The sequence below is a fragment of the Cebus imitator genome, unplaced genomic scaffold (assembly GCF_001604975.1).
Source record: "Cebus imitator isolate Cc_AM_T3 unplaced genomic scaffold, Cebus_imitator-1.0 Scaffold112, whole genome shotgun sequence".
Lineage (NCBI taxonomy): Eukaryota > Metazoa > Chordata > Mammalia > Primates > Cebidae > Cebus > Cebus imitator.
The window spans coordinates 1,949,034-1,959,109 of NW_016107427.1; the positions used below are offsets into that span (position 1 = coordinate 1,949,034).

The window sequence follows — 10,076 nt, forward strand, 5'->3', positions numbered from 1 at the left end:
GGGGAGTGAGGGTGTGGGGTCAGGATGGGAGGAGGGGGGATAGGGAGTGAGGGTGTGGGGTCAGGATGTCAGCAGGGGGCACGGGGAAGGAGGATGTGGGTCCAGGCCAGGGACTACACTGAATGCTGGTGACTGTCCTGGTGTCAGCAGCCATAGGCCTAACCCACTATGGCCCACAGAAGCCACGCTCAGGTGGCGGGCACAGCTGCCACGGGAACCAGGGCCTTGCCCTGCTCATCCCGCTGGCGGCATCACCTCCTGAGCTCAGGTCTCTGGTCCTGTCCTTGGTGATCATAAATCACCTTTGTGGTGGGGGGAGCGAACTCCAGCAGGGACCCTCAGCCCTGTCCTGAACTCTGCTGTAGGAGTGCGGGTCCCTTGCACCGTCTCCTACCCCCAGTATTTGCGCTCTACCCTGGCCCTGCCTTCTCCGTGAGCAGGGGTAGTGGCAATGGCCCTTAGGTTTCATTTGGAACCATGGGGCATGGCCTTGAATCTGGCTGGGGCTAGGCCAGGTCCTCACTGACCCTGGCTTTGGTGATGGACGGTGAGCCCGGGCCCCGGGAAGCTCTGTCGTCTGAGTGCTGGGTTGAGCGACGATCTCGACCCATGGGCACACACGGCCCAGTGAGATAGGGCTGGACTGATGCCCGGGTGTGTGGCTTCTCCCCTAGAATGTGTTGCGGGCCCCAACATCGCCGCCATTGTAGGGGGCACTGTGGCGGGCATCGTGCTGATTGGCGTCCTCCTGCTGGTCATCTGGAAGGCTCTGACCCACCTGAGTGACCTCCGGGAGTACAGGCGCTTTGAGAAGGAGAAGCTCAAGTCCCAGTGGAACAACGTAAGTGGCTGTCTTTGGGGGTCCCACTCGGAGCGGTGCACGCATCCCATGCTCCCCGACCTGCTGCAGGAGGCCTCAGACACCTGCACTTGGCTGTACCCCAGCCTCCCGTGTAGCTTGTCCTCTGAGTGTGCGCCACCGTGGGTGAGCTTGGCCACCAGTGCTGGGACCCTGGGAGGGCTGCCCCACTTCTAGCTCTTCCTCAAAGCCATCTTCCATGCAGGGCATGTCCTCAGAGAGAAAGATTCTGCTCTGAAAACATCCCACACTCACAGCCCCTGTGTGCATTTCCCACCAGGATAATCCGCTTTTTAAGAGCGCCACCACAACGGTCATGAACCCGAAGTTTGCTGAGAGTTAGGAGCACTTGGTGACAAAAAGACCGTCGGGACCCACCATGACTCCCCCATTATGTGGCCGAGACACGGCTTTCGACAGCTCTTGAGGATATCACCCATTAACCAGAAATCCACTGTTATTTTCTGCCCTCAAAATGGCAGGCATGGCCAGATGCTTACAAGGGAAAATCAGAAGGGACAGCTCCGACCTGCACAGTCTTTGCTTGGAGACTTGAGAAGGGAGGGCTTGAGGCTAGTGAGTTTAGGTGTGTGCTCCCCGTGCAAGTCAGGACAGCAGTCTAATTAAAGGTGGTGCCAATTTATTTACATTTAAACTTGTCAGGGTAAAAAACGACATCCTATAAATTATATTGCTAATCAACCATATGTATGGAAAAAAAATAAAACTTCAATACAGGCTGTCCATAGAAACTGGGCACTGTGTCCGCTCTGTCCCCAACTGGCAAGGTGGCCAAGCGCAAGGTGGCAAGGTGGTCCTGCCTGCTGCCCTCCACCACATAGGCACACCGGCTGGCTTCAGACCAGGGGGCAGGGTCTGCTTTCGCCTTTCCTGCCTTACCTGCTGGTCTGCACAGGGCCCTGCTCTGAGCCCCTGTCCCAAATCCTAGGTGCATTTCCAGAAATGTGGTGTGGTGTGGTGGCCCCACCAAAGAGGTGCCTTCGGTGGAGGCTGACCAAGGCAGGAGCAAAGCAGGGAAGTGGGTGTCTGCCTGCCCTCCCCTGTAGCCATCTACACCTCGCCTCCAGCTGTCTACACCTCCCTTCCAGCCATTGACACCTTCCCTTTGGCTGTCCACACCTCCCCTCTGACTGTCCACACCTCCCCCCAAGCTGTGTCTATACCTCCCCTAGCTGTCTACACCTCCCTTTCAACTGAGTCTACACCTCTCCTCTGGCTCTCTCTTCCTCCCTTCCAGCTGTGTCTGCACCTCTCCCCAGCTGTCTGCAGAGTCCTCTCTGCCTCCAACTGGGGTACTCAGAGGAGAGGAAGCCAGTACTGCTTTACCACTTTAGGGGAAGTGTGGAAACTGGGCTATGCCAAAGCCGCTCACAGCCCCAAAGCAGAATTCAGCAGTAAGCTCCACACGGATCTGCCCGAGAGCTCCAGACACAAGCTGGCTGCTGGCCATGGCTGCAGTTGGTGAACGTCCCGGTGTTCGCATAGAAAGGCCCTTGTCCTGGGAAACCCCTCAGTTTGTCTGGCCAAGCCGCAAAACTGGCCACATTGCCAGGGCCACTGCAAACCTGCAAATGGGCATGTGTGGAGGCATCTGCTTTAGGCCCCTACTTTACAATTCTAACTGTGGCCAGGCACGGTGGCTCACGCTTATAATCCCAGCACTTTGGGAGGCCACGGTGGGAGGGTTGGTTGACCTCAGCAATTCGAGATCAGCCTCAACCCTGAGTCACACAGCACTCCTGGTGACCCAGCCTCCAACAGTGAGACTCCATCTCTACTAAACATTCAAAAAAATTAGCAGTGTGGTGGCACGTGCCTGTAGTCCCAGCTACTTGGGAGGCTGAGGCAGGAGGACAGCTTAAGCCTAGGAGTTGGAGGTTGCAGTGAGCTGTGATTGCGCCACTGCACTCCATCCTGGGTGACAGCAAAAAACCCAGAGAAAAACAAAATACAAAAAAAACACAAACTTCCAACTGCGTGAGACCTTTTGCTGTACATGCCTGGGAGCCTTTACCTGGGCAGGTGGGAGGAGCTAGAAATGGCTGGATGCTCCATCACCGCCCACTGCCCAGCTCAATGTTCCTCCACCCAGCCTGTGCCTGGGGGCTTTAAATGCCCCTGCCCTGCTGGAGAAGAGCTGCTGTGGCTGGTGTTTAGTGCATCCTCGGGGAGGCTGCTGCGCAGCCAGGGTGGGGACCCGCTGGCCTCGAGCCTCAGTTCTCCAAGGCTGACCTGGGCACCAAGCCTCACGTGGGAGCTTGTCAGAGGTGCCTTCTCGACCTGGCCCCAGACCTGCTAGTCAGCGGCACTCCAGGTGGTCCCAGCAATCTGGGCTTTGCAGGTCCACCAGGGATACCAGTGGACCCTGTAGTTTGACAACCACCAGACAAAGCTAGGAGATGGAGGTCAAGCTGTCGACATCAAGGTGTGGTCTTCAGGGGTGTGTGCAGGGTGGTGATGCCCCCTCAGGAAGGAGGGACTGGGAAGGGTGACCCAGGCAATCAGAAGCCCTGGCCTGTAGCGCGTCCGGCAGAGATCAGATACCAGCCTTGGTGAAACCCTCTTTACAGGGTTACGGAGAATTCCAAGGCAGGCTTTGGGAAGAACTGGAGTTAGGCACTGACTGGGGTGTAGTGGGCACTGTGCTCACCTTCCTGCAGCTGTTAACAAGAGTCACAGCACATGGACCACCTGCTTCCCATTCTTCCTAGAGGTAGAATCTCTGAGCCTGGACCTTTTAAGCCAAGAATTGCTTGAGGTGTTTCCTATACCCTGAATTCTGGCAGAACAGCTGATGCCAACTGGTCTGAAGGCCCCACAAAGGAACCGCCTCAGTTCAAGAATGTGGTTCTTCATCCCCCATCCCGTGACTTCACTCCTCACTTATTCATAAGTCAGCAGTCCCCACACTTCAGACCCCATCACCTGCACAGACCCCTGAAAAACACCATCCCCAAGCCCCGAGGGAGGTGGGTTTGTTTCCTCCCGTCTCCTCGCTTGGCTGCCCCACGAGTCTTAGGCTCTTTCTCTGCTGCATCTCCCGCTATTTCGGTATATTGGTTCATCACCGTGCAATGGGCGACAGGCCCTGAGCCAGGGTCCTAGCACACACGTGCCCTGGCTCGAGACCCATCTCAGTGATTGCAGCAATGGCCTGGATAACCCCCAGATGTGCCTCTAGTAAGACAAACTGTCAGATGCCCTCAATCCATTTTGCTTTTCTGACATTTTCCTGCCAGTTTTCAGAAGGTCGTTTTGATGTTCCAGCCTTGTTCCAGGGAACTGAGGGGAGCTCCTGAGACACAGGGAGGAGCACAGACTCCAAGGGTGAGCCTCCAGTCCATGTCCAGCTCTACTTCTTACTGGCTGCATGACCTGGAACAAGCTGTGTTCTGTCTTGTCAAAAGTACAGGTGGAGGGATCACCAAAGCCTGGCCCTGGGAGGATTTGGATTGGCTGGCACAGAAAGTGCTTTGAGAATCATAACTGCTTGCAAGGGATGGGCAACCAGAACTGTCTGTGTCTTGGTCAAGGACAAATCCGTGACCACAAGAGACCCCATGTGGCACAGAGCAGCTCTGAAACCAGGAAGCTAACAACTGCGTACAATTGCACAGGAGTCATCCCACATACCAGGGAGGCAGGTTCTGCATTACTGCTTAGTCCAGTCATGGGAAGTGGGACCTGGCCTGTGGCCCAGCCCACCCTCCCTCCACCCCAGAACCCTGCTGACCCCTGCCTGTCTAAGGGCTCCCACAGACCTAGGCTCCCCATTGTCTACCCCTTCCAAAGTGAGGCCAAGCTCTGGGACCTTCAGGTGCTCTCCTTGTTCTCCCCAATGTTAATCATCTGGTGGTTTAATGTGTTACCCGAAGCTTCACTCTTTTTATGCAGCCTTTCTGGAAGTAACTCTTTTACCTACTAAGGAAGGTACTCATAACGACCAAAAAAAAAAAAAAAAAAAAATCCAACAGCACAAACAATCACCAAATAAAAACTCTGGTGGAAATCCCCAGCAGGTGACTCCAACATGCACAATGAGGTGGGGGCCCTGGAATTTCCCAAGGAGGGCTCTGGCTCCAGCCCACCGTGGCTGTCTGTGCCTGTGGACAGCCCTTTCCCTGGCTTTGGGGCTCAGCTGTCATTTCTCCTAAGCTGATGCCATTGTGATTGTATCACAATGATATCAGTTTAATTCCATAACCATCTTTCTTCATGGAAAGACATATGCACTTTTAACTCCAGACTGCTCTAAGTAACCATTCTGTTTCTCTAAAAAGTCATTAGAGTTGTACTTCCCATATAATGTGCCATTTGGGTCATTCCTCTGAGCTTGAAGGTCTTTGACAATTGAATATGTATCTTTGAATTTCAGACGTGTTAAATTACACAATGCCTCCATTTCCTCTTTTTAAATCTTGGCTTCTATGTGGTTAAAACAGGAACTTGGATTATACCAAGTATTTTTTGAACTTCTGCATTCTTAAATTGTCCCAAAACTTGGCTATATTTTAAAATTCCATATCAAAGGCATTGTTTACAATGTGGTAGTATTCACTGAGTTTTGGTTAATGTTTACAAACGCCTAATGTCCTTCAAATACTATTAAATTAGCATTGTACAGTTGTACTGTTAGGATAAAAAAAGGTTGTTTTACGGGCACAGTTCTAAACTAGACTTGTATTGATTCTGTTCCTGCAAACAGATTTTTTTTTTTTTTGAGGCAGAGTTTCGCTCTTGTTGCCCAGGCTGGAGTGCAATGGCATCATCTCAGCTCACCACAACCTCCACCTCCTGGGTTCAAGCAATTCTCCTGCCTCAGCCTCTCGAGTAGCCGGGACTACAGTCATGTGCCACCATACCCAGCTAATTTTGTATTTTTAGTAGAGATGGGGTTTTACCATGTTGGTCAGGCTGGTCTTGAACTCCCAACCTCAGGTGATCTGCCTGCCTCACCCCCCCAAAGTGCTGGGATTATAGGGGTGAGCCACTGCACCAAGCCTTTTTTTATTTTTATTTTTTGAGATATAATCTCACTGTGTGGCCCAGGCTGGAGTGCAATGGTATGATCTCAACTCACTGCATCCTCTGCCTTGTGGGTTCAAGAGATTCTCCTGCCTCAGCCTCCCAAGCAGCTGAGACTACAGGTGTGTGCCACCACACCTGGCTAATTTTTGGATTTTTAGTAGAGACAGGGTTTCACCATGTTGGCCATGCTGGTCTCCTGACCTCAAGCAATCTGCCCACCTTGGCCTCCCAGTGTTTTTACAGGCATGAGCCACCGTGCCCAGCCTGCAAATAGATTTTTAAACATCTTTTTATACAATAGAAGATCCCAATGAAGATATAAAGTACTTAAACTGGAAGAAGTGGCTCAGAGATGCCAAGGGCCCTTTTCAACCACTTAATCTCTTTATGCTGAGCCAGATCAAACAGGACAAACACAAAAAGTGACTGCGCTTTCTAGAATAAGTTAATAGTTTTTGTCACTAAGTTTGCCAAGATCCAGACAAGCTATTTACCCAGTTGTTTAGAGGAGGTTTTGGCTCTGAAATGTTGGTTTATGTGGGTTTTCATGTCAGCCATGAATTTAGTAATGTTATTTGAATTTATCTGGGATATAGATACAGCATTTAGTTTTATGACAGCCACAGGTTTCCCCTGGGCTTCAGTGAGTATGTCTAAAGCCATATGGTTTTACAATACAGATTTTCTCAAGTTAGTTTATTATTTAATAAGATATCCATCTTGCTATGACTTAAGGCCTTTTGTATATAACTGGTTGGGGCCTCTACATGTCAAGTAACACCTTCAATACCTAGTTATGGCAGAAAGTTGGAAACTAAATGTTAGAGACACAATGCTTGTTCCTAGGTATTGCAAGGAAAAAATTAGCATTCAGACAAAAAGTTTTCTCAGCAAGGCAATTTTACTTTCTGCAAAGGGTACTCCTTGTCAGCCATCTTGCCATGTGACTACCATGAACAAAAGAAAGGCAAGGATACTTATTCTTTATGCATTGGGTCCTTACTGCTGTGTTGGATCTCCATTGGTTGGAGCTGAACTTCACAGTCTAAACTAAAATCTGATTGGCTAACAACTTAAAACTTACCTAAATAGGTAAAAGCAATGGAGAACAAAAGGCAAAAAGGAAGTCCAAATAAGGAAGGAGCATAGGCTGTGAGCTGGGACATGCCTGTGAGTCTATTTTGATCTTTGTGTTTTGGGACCCCCTAAAGCATCTCCACCACTTTCATGTATTAGACAAATAATAAAATTGGAAGGTTATAATTTGGATGCCCCAAAGGCAGAGAATTAGCAAGGTCACATTTGATCATTTTGAATGTTGGTGGATTTTCTTCTGCTGACTCTAAAGGGCCTGGCATGTCCTGTTTTTAGAGAGCATATAATGGCTGAGCTTTAAAGAAAAGTTTGGGATCCAATTTCTATAATATCCTGACAGTCCCCCAAACTCTTTTGTTTCTTGGTTGTTGGTGGTGGAAATCTAAAATTCCTTTTAATCTAGATTAATAGAAAGTCCTTCTTTAGATATTAAGTGGCCCAAGTACTTTACTGGTTTTTTATAAAACTGAAGTGTTTCTTTAGAAATTTAATGTCCCCTTAGGGCTATTGTAATGAATATATCCCATCTTCTATGTGGCAAGTAGAAAAGTTCCTCTTCAAAGTTTCCTTTCTTGTTAAATAATAATAATAATAAATATTAGAAATAAGTCTCTTTATAGCTGCAGCTCACAAGTGGCAATGCCCTTTGAAGAAAGACTTCTTCAAAGCTTTCTTGCCTTTTACTAGTGACTCTTTGTTAAGCACTACCCTATCTAGCTGTTAGATATAAAGGAGTAAGTACATTCTATGTCCTTGTGCGTTAACCAACGTATTTGTGCCAGACATGCTCACAGGCACGTAGTACATTCTATGTCCTTGTACTTTAACCAGAATATTTATGTTACTAGATTTCTAAGTCCTTTCACAGGCAACTTCCTGTCCCTTCCTTATTTGGACTTCCTTTTTGTTTTCCATTGCTTTTACCTATTCAAGAAAGTTTTAAGCGTTAGCCAGTCGGGTTCAGTTGTAGATTATGAGGTCTGGCTCTAGCCAATGGAGGTCAGACACAGCAGTAAAGACGACCCCAAATGCATAAAAGACAAATATGTCTGCATTTCCTTTGTTTGTTGTACTCCCATGGCAAGATGGCTAACAGGAGTACCTTTCTGCAGAAAGTAAAATTACCTTGCTGAGAGATCCTTTGTCTTAGTGCTGATTTTTCTCTGTGGCACCATGCATCTGTTTCCAACATTCTATAAAAGCTTGCTTATCTTCTGAGCAAAGGAGTAAACTGTCCATGTATTGTATTAAAAAAATTTTTTAAAGACAAGTCAATATCTAAGAGAACTGTTTTTGCCTAAGTTGGGCTCTCAGTGTAGCCCTCGGCATGGCTGTCTGTGTATATTGTCTGCCTTCCCAAGTAAAGGTAAAGGGAAGTCAACACTTTCATCCACAGGAACTCACATGCTACAGAAGTCCATTATGGTAAAGGACTTTGATTGGGTAGCCAAGGGGATTCTTCCAGTATCAGTGGAAGACTCGGACCATATTTGATCAAGTATTACCTTTAGTAGGTTTTGTAATTCTTCAATATTCAATAATTTAATGTCTTCTAGGGCAATATGGATTGCAATTGAGTTAGATTCTGAAACATTCTTTATGTCTAGTAACTCAGCTTTGTCAGCTAATTCTAAATACATTTCCCCCCTTTGGGAGAAAGAAACGTGGTTATTATAATTCTAAGAAGTCTCTTTTTATAAGATGGATGGCAGCTGATAGAACCAGAAGGAAAATGTGAGTCCTCCGTAAAGGACTGAGTTTAAAAGCTATAGGCTGAGATTTATGTGCCATTACAGGAGGATTAGTGACACCTACCCTTTGAATTTTTTTTTCTTTACTCCAAGGAATGGAACCTCCTAACAAGGTGGGATTTAGTACAGACAGCACAGCTGCTGTATCAGCAAGCCCTTGTGTCAGCAACAAGAACTGTGTTAACTCTCTTTTTAAAGTAATTTTTATTTTTCCCAAAGTAGAGCCAGGGTCACACACTCAGGTATTTGAATTCTCTGGAAAAACAAGTAGGGTCCTGGTGAGCATTGGGAAATTCCTTGATTATATTTGTAAGTTCTACCTTTGATCATAACCGATGAACCAGGGTACCTGGTTGGACCCTGTCAGACACTGGCTGTTTGAGAAATGGCCCCAAAACAGGAGGAGGAGGAGGAGGAAGAGGAAGAAAGGTGGGGTCTGAGCCAGGTAGTTCAGACAACAAAGGATAAAGAGAAGGAGGAGCTGAGGGAGGAGGGGGAGAAATTTCAGCAGTCTTTTTCAATTCAGAAATTATTTTAGATAAATTTTTTTTGTTTTTCTCTCGTAAAGAAATACCTTTATTAGAACTTCTTTTGGATGCTTCCAAATACCATTTAAAAAACAAAAACAACTCTCCCCAAAACTGCTTTATCCTCGAGCAAGTGTTTTCCAATTGGGCAAACAAGTAAATTAGCTTGGTATTTCAAGGGACCCGGTTTTGGTCACTGAAATGTTTTTTCACAAGTTATGTGACACAATTTTTCTAAATAATGACAAGAGGTGGCGCCATAAGCACCGCACAGGAATCCAGCTGGAGTTTCCAAAGGTGGGCCCTTCCTGGAGAAAGACTTGGTTCTGGATGGACCATTGCTTATGAGTTCTCTTAAGTGACAAAAGACTATAAGGGAAATTCTGGTTACCCAAGAAGACAGTTTAGACATGTCAATTGAACTCAGCTCCAGAACCTGGCCAATTTTAAAGATGACACGTTTTGCTTAAGCCACGATTCGCTGCTTCTTTTCAAAGAGAAACTGCTTTCCCCTTGTCCAAATTTGAAGGAGAAAAAAGGTTGCGAACTTTAGCAAGACACACGAAACCTTAACCCGGAAAGAAAGTGAAACCACGCACCTGCAAACAGCTGTTTGGAGAAATAACAAATGAAACTCCTCCCTTAAAACCAAGCTTCAACCCCAGCCCCACGGCTGTGGACCTGGGTAGGCGGAACAGAGGCTGAACCTCAGCCCTGGGAGACTGCCAGAGACGCCGACGGGTTCCCAGGAGGTCGGGTGAGCCAAGGCCGCTCCGTGGGTGCCAGCGCTCCGGG

The 10,076-nt window shown here is 47.9% G+C and overlaps 1 protein-coding gene across 5 annotated transcripts in view; it reads left to right on the forward strand.

Moving 5' to 3' along the window:
- ITGB2 (integrin subunit beta 2) overlaps window positions 1-1,606 on the forward strand; it is a 45,311-nt gene extending 43,705 nt beyond the window's left edge. For all 5 annotated transcript variants that reach the window (XM_017538626.2, XM_017538627.2, XM_037742016.1 and 2 more), the window contains 2 exons: window positions 675-841; window positions 1,140-1,606. In XM_017538626.2, coding sequence (XP_017394115.1) covers window positions 675-841; window positions 1,140-1,202 — 230 coding nt within the window. In that variant the 3' untranslated portion in view covers window positions 1,203-1,606. The remainder of the gene's footprint in view (window positions 1-674; window positions 842-1,139) is intronic.
- The last annotated feature ends 8,470 nt before the right edge of the window (window positions 1,607-10,076 follow it).